This window comes from Leptosomus discolor, chromosome Z, assembly GCF_034619465.1.
Source record: "Leptosomus discolor isolate bLepDis1 chromosome Z, bLepDis1.hap2, whole genome shotgun sequence".
NCBI lineage: Eukaryota > Metazoa > Chordata > Aves > Leptosomiformes > Leptosomidae > Leptosomus > Leptosomus discolor.
Genome location: NC_141419.1, coordinates 65,476,040 through 65,502,929, shown reverse-complemented (window position 1 = coordinate 65,502,929; position 26,890 = coordinate 65,476,040). Strand labels below are relative to the sequence as shown.

General features: G+C 42.4%; 1 protein-coding gene across 1 annotated transcript in view; it reads right to left on the bottom strand.

The window, feature by feature from the left end:
- ARHGEF28 (Rho guanine nucleotide exchange factor 28) overlaps positions 1-26,890 on the bottom strand; it is a 62,052-nt gene that overhangs the window by 3,055 nt on the left and 32,107 nt on the right. The window contains exons 23-28 of the mRNA XM_086479224.1: positions 25,391-25,522; positions 22,827-22,888; positions 19,181-19,219; positions 19,044-19,091; positions 16,770-17,249; positions 13,722-14,022 (exon numbers count right to left, since the gene is read on the bottom strand). Of these exons, the coding sequence (XP_086335350.1) occupies positions 13,722-14,022; positions 16,770-17,249; positions 19,044-19,091; positions 19,181-19,219; positions 22,827-22,888; positions 25,391-25,522 (1,062 nt within the window). The remainder of the gene's footprint in view (positions 1-13,721; positions 14,023-16,769; positions 17,250-19,043; positions 19,092-19,180; positions 19,220-22,826; positions 22,889-25,390; positions 25,523-26,890) is intronic.

Below are 26,890 nucleotides of genomic sequence, written 5' to 3'. Positions count from 1 at the left end.
CGATCCACCAGCTAGCACCTTGTTCTTGTTATGCAGAGCAGCTACAGCTGCCAAGAAGCCTCCCCTGAGCTCCCTGGTGCAGCCCGGGGAAACCGTCTGCCCTTGGCCCCCAAGCAGGAGAATGGTGGGAGAAATGCTCCTCTTTAAATGCTCTCCCAAAACAGGGAAGAAACCTCCAGAACCAGCCTTGAAAGCATCAGCTGTCTATTAAAGAACTCTGAGCACTGAGGATGCTTAAACAACAACAACAAAAAAACCCCAAACAAAAAAACAACACACAAAACCAAACCAATTATCCATGCAGACAGAAAGGCACATGAGGGCTGGCAAAAGGGGCTGCTACTGGAAAGCAACAGCTGGGAAATTCGCCTGTGCTCCCCAAGCAGCCAGGGCACCCACGGGAACCTCCCCAGCCCCTCTCCAGGCCTGTTCTCTGCTGCGCTACGGCTGATAGTCAGAACTCAGTGCCAATCAAAAGACGGGTAAATAAGGACCACTGGCCTTTTATGAGCCTCCTTCGTTGTGACTGTAACTCACCTGCCAACATCAGCCACAAAATAAGTTTTGTATTATGGCTTTTCTCTAAATTCAGCATTAACATCCTTTCTTCTGCTCCCTTCCAACCTGCAGAGTGATGCTTGGGCCGGCTGTGTTCAGCTCAACAGCGCGCCCACCAGACCAGGACCCACATCACCAGCACCCAGCAAAAGTGCTCCTATTGCCTGCATCCCTCCTGCCTGGGCTGGGCTCTGCCCACTGCCTTGCCTCTGCACCCCTTGCACAGAAAGGCCAAGTGAAGGTGACTGTACCTGACCACAGCCTTCCTCTTGCTCATTTACACCTAAGAAACACAATTTTTCCTTCATACTTATGTAAGTGCAGAAAATATTCCCAGATTTCCAAAGCTTTAACAATGCTGAGCTGCAGCTCAGACCCTTCCATAGGGTCTTCTATGAGTCTCCCAGGTCCCTACTCCCTCCCACTTCTGCAGTAGCCAAGGGCTGTAAGCATCTCACCGCATCCCGGCCGCTGGAGTTTATGTGCAAACTGAAACACCCTTTAACTGCTTTTCAGTTATGCAAAATTTGTTTCTCCTACAACACTCCAGGTAACTCTTCCCTAAAGAGCCAGAGCCGGATCTGCAGCTGCACCATGTATACACTAGACAAAACTGAACAGCAGATCAGAAAAATCCACTCTTTCAGCGTTGGGCTGGTCAAATTCCCCAGCAAAGAAAGATGTGCTTGAGGCTGAAGACCAAGTTATAAGTGAACTCTGACAGCACTTCAACATTTTGGGGCTCGGCAGCCTGTTCAGCCACACCACATCACAAAATACCACTAAAGTCGAGCTTTTTCTTATTTTTATCTCAGCTGAGACCATTTCATTCAAGAAAACACATGCATTTCCTGTTGTCTCCCCCACCAATTTTCTCAAAAGGAATTAGAGGAACTGTTTCTAACAAATTCTGGAAAAAATCAGAAATTGTCTCATGGACATGGACAAATATTGCCAAGTCCAACAGTAAAAACAAATCAAATTTTCCCTCCTTGTTTTCCATTAGTTTGGCTCTGCTACTATGAGAATAGGTGTCAGGAAACTGCAAAGAGACACTCCCCCCAAATAAAAATACTTTTCTAGGCAACCTACATATAACAACAGCAGCAGACTGCAGGCCTGCAGCTCCTGGGGCCAGCTTTCAGGGGAGTGATTAAAGTGACCTCAATTCTCCAAATGGGGTCTGGGTCCAAACTCGGAGAAACGACAGCTCCTGGCTAAAACAAAAGGAAAAAAGGTGGCATTACGCATCCCAACTACCATACCCTACCCTTCCTGTAGCACTAAGAGACTCGGAAGGTGAAGCACAAAGCAATGGCATTTGCAGAAATCTGAGATCAATACATATCAAAACAAACACAGCCCAGGCTCCTGGGAGATGGGATACAAAAGCCAAGTAAACAACTCATTAGTCACACTGATTCTCACCTTCTATCTGTTGTCCATAGGATGTAAGCACTTCCACATCAAATAAATGCCACGAATTTTCTCCTTCACCCCTCCTTCCCAGCCCCCTCCCCAGAGGATCAGACCCGAGGATCAGAGCTCTTCAGGTAAGCCTGGAGTGCCCACAGTGATGATTATGGGAAGAACACGAAGACATTATCAAGGCACTAGGAAACATTAAAAAAAAACACCAAAAAAAACCACCTCTCAAGTCTCTGTGTTTTTAACAGAAAGCCCTAAGTTTTTCTCCTTCAGCTCTGACCCTAATTCCACAGCATCACAGGATAATTCAAGTTGGAAGGGATCTTAGGAGGCCTCTGGTCCAAACTCCTCATCAAAGCTGAGTCAGGCCTAGTTGGAGATTTTTCCTTCCCAACTGTTTTGGAAAAAAAAAAAAAAAAAGAAAAGAAAAAAAGGAGGGGAGGTTTTGGGGGGAACTGACCACACAGATTTTGCATATATACACTGAATTAATTTATTAATTAATTCAGAGATCTGTGTCACGTGTTGGCCCTCTACAAAATAAAATTTCACTACACAAAGAGAGGTTTATGCCACTTTTAGCAACAAACAACAAATATGTTAAAAATTCTCAGAATCATTACTTCTCTGAAAATAACATATAGAGTTAGGTTTGGGTTTTAACATTTATTTATAATAACTGGTACCAGTTTTTATAGCAAGTTCATCTGGACTGACAGCTGACACATCAACTTCAGGCCAAAGCTATTTGAAATGGCAGAGCTGCTGTATTTAATCCCCCCACTGGCACTCATGCATAATGCAAAGCACAAGAAGACACCTAAAAAACAGGGCTAATACTACCGGGTCTCAGATATTCACAGGAATTTAAGAGTAACAGGCTCTCATTTGCCATTACAGTTCAATAGCAAACCGGCAGCCTAACTCCCACGAGCTCCACTGAAAGTCCCCCACCGGCAAATCTCACCACACCTCTTTGTCTCTAATGATGCTCCCAGTGGTTTCCACACAGATTCATTAGTGATAGCCAACTCCCCAGGGAACTCCAGGTACCTCAGCCTCTCTCCCCTTCCTCCCAGTAAAAAGCACTATGATCGGGTTTGATTGCTTTTTTTAGTGTCTACTAAGACTTTCCCAATTTGCAATGGATTTTCCATACCACAGGTTCAGTTGTTTATGGAGCTGATGGTTGGTGAGAGAAAGGGAACACCGTTTGGCAGCACCAGACCTGCCAGGGCAGCAGAGCCCTTCACCCTGGAACAGCTAGGACACCACTGCTGCCATGTGGATTTGGACCATTTGGTATAAAAAAGGTATCTATAAGCTCTGAGGATCTGAGGACAATTCCCGGCAGTTCCACTAGTAGTCAAGATCTCAAATAGCATCAAGAAACCAGGCCTTCACACCTCAGTAAATCTGATTTCACAGTGGGAACTGAATTTGGTACCAGGTCTCAAAAAACACAGGGAAAAATATTTTGACCCTGAAGCTACCAAGGAAAGAGGAGCCTAACCCATTTCCCAGCTGACTGAATACGGCAGGAAATCAATCTGAGAATTTTAATGCTGCTATTTCCTTTTAAGCAGCCCAACCCTGTGAAAGCAGCAGCTGCATTTCTTAGGCAAACAAGCACCTTCATGAATAAGAGGTCTTTTCACAAAAAGCAGATGAGCAATTAGATCACTATAGATCCTACGTTAATTAGTCTCATCAGATTTTGGTGCAAATTTTTTTGTTAGAAGACAGACAACAGAAAGTTCAAAGTGTGATGAATAAGGTCTGCAACATAGCTGCTCTTCATGTCTGTACTTTGGACTTTTGATCATGGTAAAATTACTGGAAATGTCATTATTCTGCATGTTTCTGTTCTCTTTTTGTTTAGCTGTTGGCTTAGGTATAACGATGCAATTCAGCTTTCAGGTTTTGCCTTGTAACTCCTTAGAGAAGTTTGGTCTGGAGAATTTGGACCAAATTCTCGGCTAAGACAAAATTTACATTTATTCCACCAAAACTGCATTATCATAAAGCTCCCTAATGGTTCCAAACTCATTTATTTGATACTTATCTTACAGCTCCAGGTTTTGGAGTCATGTGATGACACAGCCACTTTTTCTTTTATTAAAGCCCAGTAAACACACTATTTCTAATACTGGTGTTATCAAAGAAGAGATTTTAAAAACATCTCAAGCTCAGACACTGCCAGTAGTACCACTTCGACACCAAGTTCACAGCATGCCCCTAGACTGAAATAATTTAAAATTTTAACCTACTTACATGGCTATGTTATCAGTTGTGTTTGCTTTAAAGCACATGGCTTCTAAACTATTTTTGGCATACTTTTTTTTAATGCATATCAATAAGGGAGACTTAAAAATAGGTCTGACTTGAAGTCACAACTTGTCTGTGCATTAAATACCCACAGTCTCACCTTGGCAGGGCATACTGCCTGCCAGATGTCTGCTTCTGCTTAATATTAATTTATTTAGGTATGAACTCCCTATTAAATTGTCTTTGTGCTAAGCTTTGAAGCTTTAGATGGTCAATTACAGACACACACATGGTCTAACAGGTATTCTGCTAACAACAAACACATGTTTTATTGACCTACTTCTTTTCCAGCTCATTAAACACAACCGCACTCAAATGATGAAGAGAAAATAACCATAAAACCTCAAGAACACCCTTCCTACAAAGGATCACAAGCAACACAACCAGCTGCTGGTGCATGGCCACTGCTCCACGCAGTGCGGGGCACCTCTCCAGGCTGGGGAGACATGCCTGCCTGCTGACAACAGCAGCGGGGAAGCATGGGGAAACTCCCGCAGCCTCCTCGTTCGGGTCTCTAATGTGGGTGTACATGAAGTGAGCTGCAACTATTTCCCCCTGGCCCATAATCTGCAGAAGACATGAGGCCATCAGGCTTAAGTCAAAACAAGCTGCGGTTAGTGGGTAACACTCCTACTTGAATGTTTGCTGGAGAAATGGAAGTCCCACGAAGTTACAGACCCAAACAGTGTTTTCAAAGACTCGCCAGACAATGAAACCAGCCCCTCTTTCTGCCGCCAGCCAGCACATCGCCACACCTCACTTGCCTGCCACTCCAGTTTGTACAGCGCAGGTAAAACTCCTTCCCTCCCGAAGAGAGAAACAGTTAGCATTAAACCTGAAAAAACAGTGTCTCTGGCACATCAATTCACTCCCTTTGAAACAAAAGGGGGCATTTACACATCTAAACTATTCTTTTGAGCTCTCTGTTACCACAGACAGACATTAGTGTGCTGATTAACTTTGCTTCATATTTTATGGATGGTTTGGGGTTGGCTTTTTTTTAAACTACAGTCTTGCTTTGAAATAACCATTAAATCAAAGACCTTGGCAAATAATGGGTTTAGTCCCCAGCTTTTGGCCAGTCTTCCAGGTGCAACACAAAGAAGCGCGCCCTGGACTGTGGCAAACATCTTACTGAGTAGCAGAAGGGCACAACTCTGACAAAAGCCAAAAGAGGGAGGTCATTTATAAAACAGTCTCAAATCTCCTCCTAAGCATGTTGGTTTTACATGGCAGTTTCCCAACAACCAACTAGATTAATCACTTCTTACTCATAAAAGCTGATGAGATCAAAACTCAAAGTAAATGGCAGAGGAATACTAAGCCAATATATGGAATTGCTGCAGAAGCAAAAAATAAGACAAAGCACCTGTTTCAAATCAATTACATGCTAATCTTACCCTTTAATAGAAGCTGCTGCTTGTTGATTACTGCAGGAAAAGGTATGGGCATTACTGTAAGAGTGAGCATTTGAGACAAGCCTCTTATCTGATAGTCACAAAGATACTTGTTCTCCCCTGAGCTCAAAACATAGTGAAATAGTTGCTTATTTTTTACTGCAGTTTGAGTATTAGCACATTTTTATCCATTTTTAGTCAGGTTGGCAGAATTATATGCACTGATGTTTTCTTCTTGCATTCATTGCAAAAAACAGCAAAAATTGAAAAGGCAGTCCCCAAGTTCTGCATTGTAAGCACAGGAAGTTTCAGGGTGTGATCAAATATTTTGCAAGGCATGCCCTTCTTAATTGTTTGCTAAATGCTCTGTGAACATATAACTGCTGTGAAAACAGTTTGCATAAAAGCTAAAAGGAAAACTGTACATCAAAGCCAGAAAAAAGGACAATTATGAAATAGGCATGTGCCTTCATCCCTTCAGCCAAGTGCTTTTCTTGAGTGCATGGAACATACTTGGGTCCACTTTCTTCTGTTCCCACTCCTCTCCATCATGGGCAACACTGGTCTTGCCCTTAAGCCCCAATTCATCACCAGCTTCTTTTGCCTTGCCTTTACTACAAGTTGTCCTTGTGTCTAGTCCCACAGCTCTGTCTCTGTGCTTTGGCCCGACTCCCTCTAGTGTCTTGCCACCCCCTCACTTCATGCACTGCAGCTCTGAATCAGTCCTATCCCACCACTCCAGACTGCAGGCTACTTCCCCACAGCAGGAAAAAAAAAAAAAAAAAAAAAAAAAGCGATGCTATGTTTTAAAACACCCTCCTGCATTCATTTTCACCTTCAGTTCAAAACTGCCTGTGTTTAACGCAGAAGCCTTTCTTAGACTTTTATCCCCTTCCTGTTGCTGCTGTGCTGTAATGGCAAGTTCCTCTGCATAGGAGACAGCTTCTCTGCAGTTTTGCTGTCAGCAACAACCATCCTGCAATTCTCAACCTCAATTAAAAAAAGAAAAAAAAAAAACAAGTCTTTTCATCCTTACCAAATATGCTAGTTTCCCTGTCTGTCATGTATTCTTTAACATGGAATATATTCAATGACTTTTAAAGGCACACCGGTTTCTTTGATTTTTCTATGATAGACCTTAAAAAAATACAGCCAAATCACAGTTATTTTTCTATCACTTATGTTCCAACTCTAGATCAAACTTCTGAGAGACACTTAAGGAATATTAGGAGGTGACTGCTGGAAGTCTTCCTATTTGATTAAACTAAAACCAACTTTCATACCAGCACCAAGACTCCACCCCCCTACTGCCCCACCAAAAATTTACACCCAAAGGAAAGTTTTCTAGAGCATCTGGGGAGGCAGAACAAGACATTCCATGAAATCTCCTCCATCAGTTTGGCTACAGCCAATATAATTTATGTGGAAGGCAATCGGGTGCTCCTGTGATGAATGCTAGTAAAGACAGGCAATCCTCCCCAGTTTCTCAATAAATATTTAACAGTAGGTGCTGCTGAGGAGGTTTCGTATTACTAAGACTTCATTACTTTTACACAACATGCTACAGGCCATTTCCTGGAATATGTAAAGTATTATACTAAATAATTAAAATGAGATTGTACTTTTCAAAATAAGCCAGACAGATACACTTGGTGATTCAGCCCCATGATTTTACAGGGTGTGTTTGCATACTCAGTATCTTGCAAAATTTGATCATCCATAAACAGCTTCTCCCAGCCATTAGGATGCATTATTTATTCATACTTGTGCATCTATTTCAGGCTCTAACTCCATTACAAAACATATACAAAATATTTTTAATGTACTAAAGCAAGGCACACAACCACCCACAGATCACATTACCTGAGGAAAACACCGACCTCCCAAGGTATCTTCCTGACATCAAACAACAATTAGCAAGACTCTTGTTTTGCAACTGCTTTTCCTGAGAGATCAACTCCTTCCCTGCAGACTTGCTGCCAAAGTCACAGCTCTGCCCAACCCTGAGCTGGAGCTGCTTTACTACAAAACAGTTGTCTGCCAAAAGACCCCCTGCCCAGGGACTTCTGCTTCAAAAGGTGTTCCTTTGCCTCCTTCTACTTGCTGAAACGTGTATCTGTTGGAACAACCTCACCTAAGCAAAGAACAGATCTGCATATAAGAGATATGGTCCAAACCATTCCAGTTTCATTGACACCAGTAATTCCACTGACTTCAAAAACCACTGCACTGAAGTTGCTGGAACCATAAATATGAGGAAAATTAGGAAGAACTGGCCATCATCCTGTTGTTGTTTAAGAAGTCTGCAAGCAATGAAAGCCCTAGTATAGTGTGCAGATTTACACCAACACCAGTGGTACCTCCAAACACAAGGACGGACAATCTCTTCACTCCATTCATTACCTTAAAGATGTGCTCTATTTTAAACTTCCCTCCTAATGAATAAGCTCTAAATGAGAAGATATTAGGAAGAATAAAATCAGGCAGGCATTACACAGGAAATTCTGTAATTACATTAGCATATAAAATAAAACCAGAACATCATTAACTGCCTTAATTAAAAGGTTATGTAATACTGTTGCATCTACGGTGGTTACGTTCAGAAACGAGAAAAAGCATTTTGACATGAGAAAATCAGTAACAGAACTACAAAACCATAGCGCTGCAGAGCTGAAAAGCAGGTGTTACTCGATATATACTAATTGCAGATGACATATAACGACATATTTTTCAATTTGGTATCACACTGCCATGTGATTTAATCCCTTTTGCCATCTGCTTTAAACAAATGGTACTGTTATTCCCAAGAGGAAAAAAATACTTCTCCTGTGATTCACTTCCACCAAATAACACACGGACACTGATGCCTTATGGCACAGCATGAAACTCAGTGTTCTGTGGTACTGAGAGGAGGCAGATTTGCTGTTATCTGTTGCAGAGTTAAAAGTAAGATTCTAATAGATTAATGCAATTTTGAAGCTGGGAGATGCAGGTGCTGATGTTACTCAACTTCATATTCTTCTATCTTTCCATTTCATTTTATTTTCATTATAACTTTTGTTGAGCACTGAAATGGGCTCTGTACTCACCTACCCAGCCATCCATGCTAAGAGTAGAAGGGATACATTGCACACAGAAAGGTCAGTTTAGAATTAATTGCATGTTCTCAATTTGGCATCTATTCAATTAAAAAAGAGTAAAAGTTTAAAGTAGCCCAAACTATTGCATCTGCTCAGAAGGCTCCCTGACAAGCCAGGATCTCCATGGTCATGTCATTCTCTACTTTTGAAAGATTTCCCTCCTTTCCTCTTCTCAAGTGAAAAAACAACAGAAAGAATTTGCTCACTGTACCGTGCAGGGCAAACAGTGAAAAAAATGGCACTATTAAAAATGTTATGAAACACACCAGAAAAACTCAAAATAGGCAGAAAATGCCATTCTGCAGGTGGTAAGGCATTGTCCTGCTGTTGGCTATGAAGGATGCTGTTTAAACAGGAGATTTATGAAGCGTGTGCTGTACAGGGCACAATTATGTTGCAGGTCAAAAGACGAGTGGGTCAGATGTACCCAGCAGGAGCTCCTACAGCAGTAATACAGAAGTTAACTCACAACGGTCACATATGCAGACCTGTGATGACTTTTTGAGAAAGCTAGTCATTACTTAACTTTAATTCAAGAGATTAAAGTGATCTTATTCAACAATGTCCTCATTAACTACCTCCAGCGGTGGCAGCAGTAGCTACACTTATTTGAATAAGGCCCTGAGTTACTGAGCTTCACCCTCTGTCAAAATCCTGTGCTGACTTAGAATGACAGGGAAACAGCTTATATGTCTTCAGATGGCTTTTTAACCCTGTAGTGCAAAGCATATGTCATCTGTTTTTTATCACACCTGTATCACCTTTATATTGTATACCTCTTCTGACTGCAACAAATTTGTCCTACACAAATCTAAGAGAAAAGTCAGACCCATACAGCCTCCCTGATGCAAACGTATGCAGGTACTTGTATACAATATCATTAGGCAATAACTGACATTAAGGCAAAATAATAGTTTGTTCTAAACTCCATCTCAGTTACCAATGGGCAACTAAAACAAGTGAATCTGATCTACAGTTTTAAGAACAGGTTCAACAGAGCAATCCCCATTAGCACAATCCACCTTAAGGAACAGGAAGGGAATTTCTTATAAAGAATAAGGAAAAAAAATGGAGTTACAGGATACTAAACATTTTTTCTGGGGTTTTTGCTTTTTCTATTGCAAATTAAATACTTTACATCTCTAGAAACCACCTTCTTTGATGAAAACAACTATAAATGGATTATTTTGCCAAAATCGAATTCATTTGCTTATACACATATACGTTAAAATTTCTGTACTTTAAAAAAGATTAAAATCATATTAGTCAAATAGAGCCCTATTTTTGCTCTCTGATTTTACATTTGGCTTTTTATGGAGATCACAGTTTTTCTATGTTCCCCATAAAAATTTGAACTATATTTTTCCCTACATTATGCACAAAGATCCTTCATGCTAACACTGCAAATGTCTGGGGAAAAAAAATCTCCCACAATCAAGTTTCAGTGCAGTTTTCCAGATCTATCACTTTTCAATTCTATTCCTGTAGCTACAACATCTGAATAAAAGAAATGAAAGGCAGTGCCAACAAACGATGCTGCTCACTTCAAAGCTTAAAAGAATTAAAATTGCACTGATTCCTGAAATCAAAGAAGTGAATCCATAGGTAAATCCTAAGGCATCACTTCAGCTAGTTAAACTGACATGTCAATTAAATGCAAGAGTAATTCTCAGTCTAGTCCGACACAAAACCTATACTTCCCCTGATTCCTAATTAGCCGAAGTACTTGTCTTCTTTCATGCAGATAATTTCATAATCATTAGTGTAAAGCATTAACACATTTTTCTTTCAGTAATATTTTCCTCCTGTTGACTGACACACCTTTTCTAGTGAGTGTACTTGTGCCAGTTTCAGCTTTGTGGGAACTTGCCCCAAGGTCTTTAGTAAAGTTCCCTCCCATACACATAAAAAAATGATATACAATCATGATGCTAGCTATGTGAAGAGACATATGCCTTACTTTAGAAAATATGAATGGAAAATTAAGCACTGGAGGAATGCAGCCATTTCCATTTCAGTATATTTATGAAGCTAAATCGCACAGTACCTAACATACGGCAGAATGCAGAATGATTAACTCCTTGAAAACGTGTTCAGGTGGTGCTTCTCATTAAATAATTTAAGGGGTTTTTGACAGGCAAGAATTCTTACAGGATGCCAAATAATTCTAGGAAAATTAATCAAAACCGAGTAATTCCTTTTGTGTACACACAAAATTTATCATAAGCAAGATCTGGCCATGGATGTATCTGGTACATGGTTTCTTCCAGTAAACCATACTCAGTATTTGTTTCTTAGATCTATTTTGACTTATTATTTAGGAATGTCTTTTGAAAGATGATTAGGAGACTTTTGCATAGACCTGGTTGAAAAATGCACAAAAACATCATGAAACATTCATCCACATTAAAGTTCCAGCTAACTTTTCAATTCTTTCTACTCTTTCGCTCATTGCATCTCTTTGGTTTTCCTTCACAGTGATCGGGGCTGACTATATCTTGCAGAGGTGTCAGGAAATGGAGACACAAGGTCAGAGATCTTCTTAAACTCTGCTAAACTCTCTGGGGAAAAAGCATGGGGAAAAGAAAAAAAAAAAAAACCAAAAAGGAAATCAGCTTCCTTGTATGAAAACATTTGTACTGCTCAGCTTGATTCACATTGCTTAGGGAAAAGTGATTTACTTCATTTCCCTGTGCAGAGCCACTTGCCGGGCTTTTAGATGCCATCTGTCTTTCAGGGGGAAGTTTAGTGTTCTTCTCATTCCCCAGTCCCTGAACAGTGACTCCTGATGCATGACAGAAGCAAGTCTGAATCATGCAGACTCATGCACTGCACAATCAGAGCATAAAATACTTGTCACCCTCTGAATCACAAATGCGACTGTGGAATGTGATGGTGCATCTCTCTGGGGGAAGGCTCCCAGCCCTGCCTGCTCTAGCAACACACTGAGGGGTGCTCTACAAGCACCACCTGCACCATCAGGATGCTGCAAGGATTTGCTGTACTGCTTTGCCAAAGACACCTTGTGACTCAGTCGAGGCAGGTTTTATGGACATGACTTAGTCAGACAGACTTACACTAACTAGCCTGTTACTCTACCACCTGAGCAGGCTTTGTATCCAGTGCTGGTCCCCAAGCTGCTGAGACTGCACTGGTGCCCTGTTACCTGGCAAAGATAAGGATGTCTACACAAGATGCAGTGACAGCAGCTTGAACACAAAGCTGATCCATTGTAGGTGAAGGGCATCTTTACATACCTTCGCTTCACCAGCTTATCTTAGAATCAGTGCAATTAAACTCGTACAAGCCAGTTTAATTAAACCAGACGCTCTCATGTGGGCTCAAAAAAAAAAAAGGATCCTGGTTAGCTTGCATCTGAATGTTTGCCAGTGCAAGCTAATCCACTTTTGAGAGGTTTAAACCCACACTGGTGTTCCTTTTCAAATTTGCACTACCTTAGCTAACCTATTACTAAAATGGCAACTTCAGTCAAACTAGAACAAGTTTCACCAGGCTAATTATTCAGTCATTTTTAGAAATATTAATCTCTTTCACTAATCAGCCTGGTTTGCTGACTGTGGTGATGAGACTAGCCTGCCGTACCTTTGATTATAAAATGCTATTTTGGCAGTCCATGTACCAGGGACTAGTAAGGCTGTAGTGGATGCCTCCTTAATACATTACAAGAAGTACATAAGGAGCAAGTTCCTTCATCAAGGACCTTTTTATTTAAAGAACTTCTACATTTGACCTAAGAAAATTAAAAACCATTGTACCTGTGGTATGCTTTCAACTTCTGAGCCTGCTGCCCACTGGTCTTTGCTGTGACCTGACCTGCATGCAGGTTGTTTGAGGACAGAGGTCATCCTACACTGCCAGCTGCAGAGAAATGTGAGCTCAGGCACTGCTGCAGAGTTGACGTGCCATGTCTCACCTGAATTTCACAACTGTGCAGGAAAACACCACCAGATTACTTAATCTATTACACCAAAAGCACATCATCGTCCCCTAAGACTTTTAGCTGTTGTGTTTTCACATGCTGCTTTACAACTCTCACAATAATGAAAGAACGAAGACACTAAGTCAGATGAAAACTAGCATTGTGCAACATGACAAATAAAACCCAGACAGTTTAGAGTTTCCCATGCACATGTTTTTAAGTCCTTCAGGGAATTTTCAGTGCAATGCAGTGCTCAGATAGGTGGCCTCTTCCACTCATTTTGGTAGCTGCTGCCAATAACTGCCACACAATCTACAATCTTTGGGGGTTCTGGTAAAATACAAGAATAAAGAAAGGTAACGCAGTAAGAGCTATTTTCACTAGCTATTTTCACTTTGACACTTGTCAAAGATTATATTCTCCCTTAGAAGTGATGTAATTTTCTTTCCACAGCTACTTAGTCTTTCAAGGTACTTTCATTTCACTCTCAATGAAGAAAGAAGAGGGTGTTTGACCACTGATTATCATTTTAAGATGGTAAATCAAAAGCTATTCTCACTAGAAATCATCAAGTAATGCACACATATTCTAAAACAGCCAATAAAATGCACTTGAAACAGCAAGAGTGACTTCAGCTCGCAAAAAAAAAAAAAAGTCGAAAAGCACTGGGAAAGGATTTGGAGAGACCAATATTCTGAGTACTGTTATGCAGACATGGACAGGAGTTTTCTGGGTTTTTTTCCAAAAGTTTTATGTATTTCTGTTCTGCTTATTTTCTCACCTACCCTGAACAAGCTTCCAAAGCGGCATGCAATTGTTTTATCAAAATCTACTGCTTGCACCGCTACCAAGCTGTCTTTGTCCCTAGGACTATTCATTCCGAGAGGTGGCAAACTGCCCATACTACTTGTTAATTAAAGTGTGAATTACCATTATTAAAGGAATCCTTGTTGCTTTTGCAGGAAAAAGACATCTGCTGGTAAGGACCAGTGGATTTCCACAGGGCACTGGTTAACGCTGGCTGATGAGAAGTGTCCATTCTGAGGTCCACCTGATTTTCACTAGTCCTTGTTACATCAGAATTTGAAATGTTCAGCCCATACACACCATCATCATAAAGGAGAGAAGAATCTGATCTGTTGAGACTGCTTAGAGACAGACACACTACAGCTTCATCTAAGTAGACTGTATTGTCACCATGTAAGCTCTTGGATTGATTTCGTCCCATTATCTGCAGAAGGGGGAAAAAAACCCAGAGAACAGCATTTTCACCTTTGTCCAGCACCAGAATCATAGAATCACAGAACATCTCGAGACCAACTCCCTGCTGCTCACACAACTACATAAAACTAAACCATATGACTAAAGCATGGTCCTGAAGAATCCTTCTACCAGGATACATAAAATTAACTGCCAGACAAGATGGGGATTCATAGCAAATAGTCACCTAATTCCCCAGAAGTTAACCTCAAAACATTAAATTGGATGTGTGTTCAGGAATAAACAGTGATAAACCAGTACATTTTGCTTTAGCTCTCCTCAAAACACAGTGAAAAGCTCAGTAATAATTGCAAAATAGCAAACAACAAAGGGCCGCTACCTGGGATGCACTGAACTCTGCTGACTCTTTTCAGGGGATTAGTATTTTGCCCCATGGCTCCATGAGGTACCACTTCACATATGTAAATCTGTGTACCCTGCAATCCAGAAATAACACTATACCTCACACAGACAGGTAATCATAGCGAACAGCACTGCAGCAAACTGGGGATGGCAAACAGCATTCAGCAAGCAGCCATGGCTCCCAGGGGTTGAAAATGCAACTCCTTCAAAGACTCCCTGTCTGCAGGTGTTTATCAAGGCCTAGCTCACAAAAAAAAGCAGAAGTAGCAGTGTGTTACTGCAGTGTTTGGCCATTGAAAACTAGCTAGGTTCAGTGTAATGGCAAAAACACTGAGCTAGGTACTCCTGGCTGACTGACAACCACTCAGCCAGCTCTGCTGCTGCAAGGACTATGGTAGTGGAAAACGCAGGATAAAGACAACCACAAGGCCTGGAATTCATCCAAAACCATGTAGTTTACTTGAAACACAAATGCAAGTAGTCCAAACAAGTCAAAATTGTATTGCAAGCTATCCTAGTAGGAAGTGCCTTCGTTGTTTGGGCTGGGCAAGTATATATGTATAAGTCATGTTCACATGGTGTTCATAAAAGCCAGACGAAAAGGGGGAGGTCAGAGGCCAATCTTTCACCCCCTCATGTAAGCACAGGTTTACATGCTGAATGGCCGCTGCCCGTTATGTGTCAGTTGCCAGATGAAAAACGAGGGAGGTGATGGCCTGAAGAAAGGCTGTACAGATTTTCTTACAAAAATGAAAACCTGGGTTAAAAAAAAAAAAAAAAAAAGCGCTTTGGGTCAGTGAGCTTTCAATATATGCAAAAGCCAGGCAAAATGTTTCGATTTCCAGGTGCTCTACAGGACAGTAATGGAAATCAAGACCGTACTCACCAAGGCAGTGACTAAAGGCCAGGTCCCACCTGGCAGGTGAGCACCCAGGCAGTTGAATTGAGTCAACCTCTATCCTTAACCCTCCACAAAAACTTAAATCATTTTTAGCATTAAAAGCTTAAGCAGCTTCAGAGCTACTTTAAATCGCATCCCATATCAATGACCATCTCCAAGGAATTAAACTGTCGGGGATAGAGCCACACATCAACCTCTTCCCCTAAGGGGCTGCTTGTTTCAGGGGAGCAGGACAGCAGGGCCTGACACGTGGGATTCATAGAAGCCTGGTGTTTCCCACTCCTGGAGCAGCCACTTATCCTCACTGGAGACAGTGCTGTTGTCCAGGAACAAGGACAGCAGCCAAAGACTTCACTAAAAGCTTTATGTGCCTCAAGCACTACAATAATTTAGCTTTCCTACAAGAGGCAGGAGATACAATATATCTTGCAAATGCAGCAAAGCAGAATAAAACACAGATTCTCACACAATCTCAATCTCCTCAATTTAATACCCATCCATCTGAGTCTGGCTTCTGTGGGACACCCAGCTTAAAATCACAGAATGGTTGAGATTGGAAGGGTCCTCTGGAGGTCATCTGGTCAAACCCCCCTGCTCAAGCAGGGTCACCCAGAGCCAGCTGCCCAGGACCATATCCAGATGGTTTCTGAGTATCTCCAGTGACAGAGACTCCACAGACTCTCTGGGCAACCTGTGCCAGTGCTTGGTCACCCTCACAGGAAAAAAGTGTTTCCTGATGTTCAGAGGGAACTTCCTGTGTTTCTGGATGTGCCCACTGACTCTGCTCTGGTCACTGGGCCTCACTGAAAAGAGCCTGACTCCATCCTCCATTTACGTTACTTGTGTACATACACATAAGAACCCCCATAAGCCTCCTCTTCTCCAGGCTGAACAGTCTCAGCCTTTTCTCATATGAGAGATGACCCAGTCCCTCAAACATCTTTGTGGTCCTCCACTGGACAACTATCCTCCCCCTCCACGCCATACCTCTATGCCTGTCTTGTACTGGGGAGCCAGAACTGAACACAGTACTCCAGGTGCGGCTGAAGTAGAGGGGAAGGATCACCTCCTTTGACCTACTAGCAACACTTTTCCAAATGTAGCCCAGGAGACCATCAGCCTTCTTTGTGGCCAGGGCACAGTGTTGGCTTGTGTTCAATTTGGTCTCCACCAGGACCCAAAGGTCCTTTTCTGCAAAGCTGCTTTCCAGCTGGGTGGCTCCCAGAATATATTGATGCACAGGGCTGTTCCATCCCACTGGCAGGACTTTGCACTTCCCCTGGTTAAACTTCATGAGGTTCAAACAAAGCCCTTGGATATGCCCAAACCTCAGCTTCCCATACGTTGACTTGTTACGTTACCAACCTACAAAACACAGATGAACCAGTCTGTTCATCAAGGAACACCGCTCTAGGCTGCAGTTGGGGATATAACTACAGCAGGGAACCACACACCTTATAGCTCCCTGTGGATGACAACGGGCTTCTTTGTTGACCATGCTTCCAGTGCCAGAGGAGCTTCTTCTGCATTTTCACACTGTCTCTTTCTCTCTCCACCATTTTCTGGCCCTCCTGAAGCCTCTCCAGGCTCTGCTGGTACTCCTGCAGCTGCAGCACCAGTCCCTGTCGGCTTCTCTCCAGCAGCTCCTCCTGGCAATCACACTCCCTCTGCCGCTGCCCCAGCCAGCCCTCCCTTGCCTCCTGCTCCCGCTGCCGCTGGTCACATTCACGCAGCCAGCGCTGCTGCTCTTGATGAAACTGCTGCTTCAGTTTGTGTATATTGGCCAGCTCCACCCTTTGTTTTTCCAGATTTCGATATTTCTCTTGTTCCAGAAGGAGGTTTAGCCGAGAACCATGGCCCCGACCGATCTTCTCATTCTCTTGTAGGAGTAACCTATGGAGCTCTCTGTGACTGTCCTGGATAGCTAGTGCTGCCTAGACACCACAACAAAATCAGACACAAATGTTTAAATATTAGCATTAATCCATTACTGTATTTTTACACAGAAGCATTATATAAAAATGCTTCAACCTCCCATAATATCAGCACTTTATGCTTTTCAGGAGGTTATTCCTCATGCAAGTAGAGAAAATTCCATTCATGCCTTTACCAAGAGATGTTTCTAGAAGTCCTTAACCATTTCAAGCACTTTTAACACAGCTTCTGGTTTATGCTTAGTATTATGTATGTATGTTTGTGTTACAGCTGTGCATACGCACTTCAGTTGCAGCTGGGGTCCTGTTTTGTCAGAGGATGTTAAGACACATAGGAAAAATAACTTTTCATGGTTAAAGAGGGCATTATGGCATTGGGAATGTTACACTCAACAAAGTATTCCTAACACAGATGTGGCTTATACAGAGAAAACTGTACTGTTTCCAGTATAGCTTGCTCCAGCCCTAAGGCTCTTCTTGCTGCCTTGAAACAGTGCAGTCCTGCTAACCTGAATCCTATAGGCAAACATAGTCATGTTGTCAGGACCATACGGCTACATGCACTGGACCGAGACATCTGTGCCGGCAGAAATCTGCAGTATAGTAATTAATTCTGTTTTGATGTTTCTATAGTTTATTTTACAACACAGAGTGCTATATTCCATCCTTCACAAGGATGTTGTGACATTGTTTGCATTAAAGATTGTGACATCCTCCAATAACACAAAAATAAATAGCTGGGATTAAAAAGAAAAAAAAAAGCAAGAAAGCCCTAGATCTGCTGAGGCATTTATTGCACAGCCTATCTTCAAGAGCTGACATGGGAATCTACTTCAGCAGACATTCCCAGAGAATTCCCATAGCCCCGTTACTCCATGCTGTCCATCCCAGAAGGAGGTTTTAACTTTATGCAATATGCAGTTCCCAGGTTTTTTGGCTCTTCCTCCAGTATTGGGTCAGTTCCAGTGATTTGTAAACAGGGCAATCCTCTGCTTGTTTCTCTGCACCTATACCGCCAATTCATAGCCTGAAAGATTAAGGCATGATCCCAAGCCTTACTTTATTGCCCCTCTGGTGTTAAGCTATCTGTTTTCCAATTTTTCGAAAATTTTGCCTGAATTACAAGCTTTTTATTTTGCTTTTTCATTGCTTCAATCCACTTAACTTCTAAGCCCAAGGTTTCCAGGACTGTTATGAAACATGCTAATGTCAAGAGGGTTTAAAAATTAAACATACTCAAATGAAACATTTTAAAATAAAACTATAAAACTGCATCTAAATAAGCAAAAATAAGTTAAAACATTCAAACTTAGCATGAAAGAGGCAAAAACTGCAGACTACGGCCCTACAGAATATATATGATAATTAATTGAGATTGAAATACCTAAAATAGGTTGAGTTTGCTATCTAAGTGGCAGAGGCACTGTTTACTAGTAGCCAGGAGAATATTCTAAACAAAACACTAAAATTTTTCAATATTTTCAATTGTAATTTCAGTTAGAGACATCATTTTACTTTCCCCCTAGATTTCTGGACTGTACACAGAGTCTTTTTTTTTTTTGGGGGGGGGGGGGGGGGGTGGGAATTGATCTCCAAGAAAGCAAGCATTATTCAGTTCTTGAAAGAAACCTACCACTGATGTAGAATAAAAACATATTAGATGACAACTTATGCAACAGTCAGTAAAGGTAAGTATCCCTTGACATAGTGTCTAAAAGGACAGGATGAAAACAAACTTTAAGAAGTAAATTATTAAGACTAATTACTCAACAAAGTTAGCAGTGGAGTAGTCACCTGTATGCTGTACAAGAGACGGGTTAAGTTCTGAATTGCTTGTACAATCTAGAAAATAAAAGAGAAGGATTATCAAAGGTTTGACCAATGTTAACTAAATAGTCACTACATTCTGTCTGGGGTTTAAATAAACTCACCTCTGTCCCTGTAGATCCTGGGAAACTCATACTTCCTCCCTAAAATAAACACATGGTTTTTTAAAAAGTAGCTTTTAACTTTAGAATTGTATCATCTAGGTAATTCTTTTTTTTTTTTTTTTTAACTAGTGGAGACATTCATATCTCCAATATATGCAGTGCTGAGTCAAACCTTTTTGTGGGTATATGAAAAAAGACAGAAGCAATAACCTACAAAGACTAATAATTCATCAACAGTGGAGTTTCCGTGGAAATCACTAGAGATTCTAAGCACAACTGTAAAAACAAAAATATTTCATCCACAATTTTAATCCTCTCGTGACTAACGCTATATAGAAAAGACATTTCCATTCATTCTGTGTTTACTTGACAGTTTTGAAATACAGTAACCAGACTTCTGTATATACAGCACAGTGGGTTTAGATTACTTATGGAAGGATGAAACAGCACAAGACTCTTCAAAAATAGAGATATTAATGTAGCAAGAAGCTAGCAGAAGTCATGTTACTGGGTTACAGCGAATGCCTTAGATGTGCTAGGAGGTGCTGAGCAAAGGCTGCATGCCCACTATACTCCGCAAAACACACCAGCATGGTTACTATTGTCCAGTGCAGTGAGGCTCAGCCACTTCACACTTTCCACCCTGCTCCCTTTTCCTAAGAAGCTTTCTAAATTTATGGGGTGAAGCCACCCATAACCCCTTCAGCATGAAGAACAGCTCCTCTGAGAAAGATAGGGTGAAACGGTGGAGAAATAAACCACAATCCCTTCTGAGGCTATGCTGAAAAGACTTCCTGCATGATTTTTCTCAATTTTTTTTCCAGAGGAGAATAGGAGGGTTTGGGGAATATTTGCTCTCTCTCTGTTTCTTCTAAATTCTCTACCGAGACTCATTTTCCACCACCAAGAGCAAAACAGCTGTTCCATTTAGCTGCAATAACTGAAAATGAAGATGAAAAAGGCCAGGCCTTGAAACACAGCTCAACAGACAAGCTAGGGGAAAAAGGAGCACCAGCTGTGCCATTTCCTCCACTCCTCTCTCTTCCTCTCTCGTATTATCTCCCTTCAGCATTTCCCTCCAGTCCCTCTCCACATCTTCACCTTCTCTTCTGCTTCTCACTGCACCCACAAGCCACATAACTGCTTGGCTCTGCTGTGAGAAACCGAGAACTTTGCATGGATGCCTGTGTGCAGCATAAGGACAGACACACAGGAGCTCCACTTTCCCTTTCCTGGGCAGCTAAGATGAGCAGCAGGCAAGAAGGAAGAACAGGGCCGAGAGAGAGAAGGAGATGCTGGCAGGGTGAGGAAGAGTAAGTGTACAAAGGAGAGACCACAGTTGAACAAGAGTGGGGTTTCTTTCAATTTTTGAAGCCCTTTTTAATTCAATAAAGGAGGTATACAGGGGGATTGAAGGCTTAGCTAGCTTTGGCATGGCCAAGGGGTAGCAAATGGCCAGCCCAAGCACCTGAGGTCTCCTCAGTGCAGCTCCACTTCAGGTGGAGCTGGGGTACGAGCCCAAGGCAGGTTTAGTCAAGCTAGCTGGCATGACAGCCGCATTGCAGCTGCACCACTACAGCTTCAGCACAACCCAAGTCCAGCTAAGTCTGAAGCAATATACTCAGCTGTTTAACCTGTGCTGGGAGTCACCGCCACCTCCCTGCCACTATTCCCTAGTGCCTTGGTTCAGTGCAATGAACAGCAGTGGAGGCGAGGACAGTTAGATCCTGGAGATGAGGACGGTCAGATCCCAGGGCAGGCTGTGTGCACAGTGCCTCAGACAACCCACCAGCGATGTCATTACAAGGCAAAAGCAGGGGGGATGAGATGGTGACCACCTTTCACAGCTGCCCACTTGGGACCCCACGTGCTGCACAAGCAGCGCTCTTCCTTCTGATGCTTGGTCAGCATCTAACCCTCGAGCTAGGGGCTTTCACTCCGGCTGTCCAGCTCTTAGTTTCCCAGGCTAGGTGGCCTGAGCCCGGTGATGCTACCCCACAACCCCAGCACGGCACACCCAGCAACCAAAGGCAGGAAGATCCTCCGCCCTTGAAAGCCCTTGCCTTGCCTGTTTTGTTTGCTTGTTCTGCCACCTCCTGGTAAGTCTGATTCTGACACGGTAAGATGTGACATGAGTCTTGCCCAAATAATAGGTCAGACCAGAACAGTAACTTAGGGTGGAAGAGTTTGCTGCAGATTCCTCTAGTTCAGCTGCAGCTCAAAGCAGGGCTTAGCTTTAAAGTTAGATGAGGTTGTTCAGGGTCTTCTCCAGTCAAATCCGGGAAACCTCCAAGGATGGAGACCCCACAACCTCTCTGGACAACCTGTTTCTGCTTGATCACACTCACGGTGACCTTTTTTCCTTATATACAGTCAGAATTTCCCTTGCTACAACTTGTAATCTTGGATGCTCATCCTTTTGCTGTGCATCTCTGAGAAAAGCCTGGCTCTGTCTTCTCTGTAACCCCAATGGCAGTATTTTCACATGGAGCTACTAGAACTTTTAATGGGTTCTGAGCCCCTCTATCCTCTATTAGGTTTATTTCCGCTCACCTAGATTGTATGCTCCCTCCCTTGGACCTTTGTTTTCATCTCATTTTTTCCACATGTGCTCTTCTCCCTACTCCCTTCTAACACAGCAGTCTGGTAAGTAAGATGACCTAGAGCTGAACATGAGGCAAGGTTATAGGGAGATTAGTTTATTAGCAAGAGTCTTCCAGAAATAGCTAGAAAAACACACCCAAGGTTTCAGGCATACAAGCCTTCTTTCAAGATCTGATGTCAAGACAGTATGCTAATGCTAAGTATCTCCTTTTCTAGCAAACTTTGCCTTCCATTTCAAGTCATGTATCTTCTATTCTTGTCTCTCCCCTTTATTCCTTCTGTGGTCCTGCTTCTCCACTTAAGGACTCCACAGTTATAGTTCACTTTATGTCCACACAGTAATTCATACTGCTCTTACTCTAACACTCTGGTGCTACATGAAATTTGCCATTCCTAATTTTGCCCAGAACAGACTTTTGATTCTGCTTTTCCCTCAAATTTGCTTATGAATTACAGGAACTTTGGAAAATGGGCAGTTTCTCCTCTATTCTCTAATTGCTCCATTTTGTTTTAATTCAAAAATCTGAAGCAAGCTGGTGTAAGACAATCTATCCTATTTTATGTGCTTGTTCTCAAGATGAAGTTCTTCCAGTGCATAAGTCATTCTTGCATTAGCTGAGGTCTTTGTCATTGCAGGAGACTTTCATCATTCTGTGAATAGGAGGAGGGAGTAGAGGGAATACCATTGTCAGCTCCAGAGAGATGGATGTATTGAATGATGACAGCAAAGGACCAGGCTCTTAAGTGGCCCATACAAGTGGTGTGAAAACACTGTGGCTGTTATTACAACCCACCGATCTGTAAGCCCGGCAGAAAAATTGTTCTGTGTTCAGATTGTTTATGATTGTTTTTTTTTTAAATTCATTGTTAATTGAAGTGACCTCTATTAAATTGAATTATCTGGATTTGGGTGAAATGCGCCTATCCCATGCTTTGTGTTTTAGAATAGTCTTTAGATACCCCATAAAAATTTGGACAGCATTTACATTCCCAGTGCCCAGAGTACTATGTACAACACAGGTAGAAAGATCGCTTACAGTACCTTATCCTCTAGATTGGCACCTGCCACTTCCTTTTCAACACTGAGATCAACTTTAGATGATTCTTCAACTTCTTTCATTTCTGCATCTAACAAATAAAGCCCCAAGAAAATGCAAGAGAAAGGTTTCAAAGCATATTCCAACTAGAAATAGAGATTTACATAACCTGAGTTACACAATGGATTCTAGGCTGAGTAAAAACAAATTTGGAAGCCAGGATGGCACAGGTGAGACAATCCAGTTTTCCTACCATAAAAATCAATAGTTTAATTTATGAGAGTTTGGAGGTAAGTATAGCCATATCATTAAAAATGCTCTGCAGTAATGTTTTTTACAGGACTTTATTTGAGTCATAGAATACCTGGTTGGAAGGGACCTCAAGGTCCAACCTTTCTCGGCAAAAGTACAGGCTAGACAAGATGGCCCAGCACCCCATCCAGCTGAATCTTAAAAGTGTCCACTGTTGGGGAATCCACCACTTCCCTGGGGAGACTATTCCAATGGCTGATTGTTCTCATAGTGAAAAATTTTCCTCTTGTTTTCCAATCGGAATCTCCCCAGAAGTAAAATGTACCCATTACCCCTGTCTTTTCCATGTGACTCCTTGTAAAAAAGGAGTCTCCATCTTCTTTGTAGCTACCCTTTAAATACTGGAACATGGTGATAAGGTTTCCCCTAAGCCTTCTTTTCTCAAAGCTGAACAAACTAAATTCTCTCAGCCTTTCCTCATATGTGAGGCTTCCTAGTCCTTTGATCATCTTTGTGGCCCTTCTCTGGACCCTCTCCAGCCTGTCCACATCTTCTTAGTACAGCAGGGACCAAAACTGAACACAGGATTCCAGGGGTGGCCTGACAAGCACTGAGTTGGGTGGGATAATGACTTCTTTATCTCTGCTGGCGATGCCCTTGTTGATGCAACCAAGCATCCTGTTGGCTTTCTTTGCCACTGCAGCACACTGTTCACTCATATTGAGCTTGCTGATCCCATCCTGTGCTGCACTCCTGGATTATGTTTTCGCAGGTGCACTTACACTTGTCCTTGTTGAATTTCATAAAGCTCTTGTTAGCTCACTCTTCCAGCCTACCCAGGTATTCCTGCACAGTAGCTCTCCCTTCCAAAGTGTCCACTTCCCCATGTAGTTTATTATCATCAGCAAACTCCATCAGCGTACACTTGATCCCATCACCCAGATCACTTATGAAGACATTAAACAGCCTTGAGCCCAACATCATTCCCTGGGGGACCTCACTTGTGACAGGTTGCCAATTTGAAAAAGAGCTATTTACCACCACTCTCTGGCTGCACCCTGTCAGCCAGTTCCCCACTCACCACCTAGACCACTTGTCTAGACTGTATTTGCATTTTTGTTGCAAGAAATTCCTGCTACCTTTTACAGCTGAAATTACTGGAATGTCAATCCTTGTTTTCAGGCCTTCTGACAAAAATTGGCTGACTTGATAAATGGCTTATTGTCCTAGGTTACAGTGTAAGATGTGCCCAAAAAAGTATTCCATTACCATCTTCAGGAGCTGTTGAGACCAGGTGGGGCGGTGCTCCCTGCCCCCGCCTCTGGACTATCTCCTGTTACTGGACACAACAAGGCCTTATCGCCTGACCCATCGATAACTCGCTCCTGGACTATCTCCTGTTAATGGCCCATCAAGGAACTGCCTCATGACTCCCCATCCCATTGTGAGATGCTCCGCCCGGGGGGAAGGAGCCAAGCAGTCCATGCTAAATAAAAACTGAGACCTCGAACACCCTAGCAGCCTTCTTCCACTGGATTCCCAGAGGAGTTTTTTCCCCCACTGGAGTTCCAGAGGACAAGAGCTACCTACCTACCACTGGACCTTCGGAGGAAGACCAGACCCTTTTACCTGATCGCTGCTTCAACAGAACTACATCCATCGCTTCAGGAGGACTGCAGCCACCATCTTATCGGACTGCTACTGCCACCCTAACAGGGTGTCAGGTTGTATTTCTGACACTGTCAGTGTAAACCAGTGGGTTGTTGGGGTTTTTTTTCCTGCCTTGTGTTATATATATATATATATATAAAAAATATATAATATATATTATATAATATATATATATATATATATTAGTAAAGAACTGTTATTCCTATTCCCCATATCTTTGCCTGAAGGCCCCTTAATTTCAAAATTATAATAATTAGGAGGGAAGGGGGTTGCATTTTCCATTTCAAGGGAGGCTCCTGCCTTCCTCAGCAGACACCTGTCTTTCAAACCAAGACACCTATACTGGAACATACATTTGCTGCGAAGCTGAGCAACAGTGATGAGAAAACACACGGAGATAGACAAATCTGCCTCAATATTGCTGAATGCAGGTATGTGCGATGGAAAAGCTGCAGTGGTTGCAAACCATCCATTTACTTCAATGAAGTTATATGACAATTCACACTACCTGAGCATTTGCCCAAAGATAACTTTTATTACATTATTTTCTACTGATTCTGCCATAGACTGAGAAAGCTTTCAAAAAAATATCTGGTATCAATCATTTCAGCACTCTGAACACGTAAAAGCATCAAATTTTACTCACCACCAGGAGCAGATTCCAAGTTTTCATTGGCACTAAATCCATGCTTCACACTTAATTCCTCAATACTTTCCTCTGGTGATCTGCCTGTTTCACTCACTTGTGATGTTGTTACAGTAACATGAAGACTTTCAACTAGAGAGGAAAACATGCAGAATTACAGAAGCCCCTTAAATAGCTCCTTAATGCATAAATCAATGACGTAGAATCAAAGAATAACTTAGGTCACAAGGACTTTCAGAGGTCATCTAGTCCAACACCCTACTCAAAGCTGGTTGAACTAAACTGGGTTGCTCAGAACTTTGCTCAGACAAGCTTTTAACATCTCCAATGATGCAGACTTCACAGCCTCTCTGGGCAACATGTTTTCGGTTTTTGACCACTGTCACAGTATATAATTTTTCCTTTCATTTAATTGAATTGCCCATGTTCCAATTCACGCCTGTTGCCTCCCATCCTATTACCATGTGCCTCAGCAAAAAAATTTGGCTTCTCTGTATCCTTCTACTAGAAAGCTGAGGACAGCAATGAAATCCCACCAAGTCTTCTCTCAAGGCTGAAGAGACCAACCATCTCAGCCTCTCCTCAGGTGTCATATGCTCCAGCTGCCTAGTCATCTTGGTGCCCTTCATTGGATTTGTTCCAGTTTGTCAATGTCTCTTTTGTCCAGGAGAGCCCAGCACTGGTCACAGCACTCCACATTAGACTCATCAGAGGCAAGTACAGGAATGATCACGTCCATTAACCTGCTGGCAACTCCACTCCTAATGCAGCAGCCTGGGAGGCAGTTGGCCTTCTTTGCCACAAGGGCACATTGCTGCCTCATGATCAACCTGCTGTCAAGCAGGGCTTCCAGGTCCGCTTCTTCAAAGCTACTTTCTACCCAGTCAGTGTCCAGCCTGTACCAACACATCAGATTACTCCATCCCAGATGCAGGACTTTGCACTTGTCTTTGCCTAACTTCTAGGGGTTTCTCTTATCCATTTTCCCAGTTTGGAGAGGTCTCTCCAGCACACTGATCATCTCACCTCATTTGGTGACAGCCATGAATTTGCTAAGAGTGTACTCAATCCCTTGGTTAACTTCATTAATAAATATGTTGAACAGTATTGCTATCAGGATCCATAGCCTAAGGAAATCCTCTAACAGCATGTTGGCAGCTGGACATGTATCACTGTTCACAGTCCTTTCAGCCCAGTAGTCCAGACTATTTTCCACCCCATTACACAGTCCACATCTCACTGGTTCAGCTGTAAGAATACTACAGCCAGGGCAGACAGTGTTGCAGGCTTTGCAGATGTCAAGATAAACAACATGCACTGCTCTGCTCTCATGATAAAACCCTTCAGGTTGGTCAGATGCAATTTGCCCATGCTGGCTGTTCCCAGTCACCTTGTCCTTCATGTTCCTGGAAATGCCTTCCAGCAGGATTTGCTCTACCATCTCAGAGATGGCAGTGAGGCTCACTACTTTATAGTTCCCTACATCTTCCTTCTTGAAGA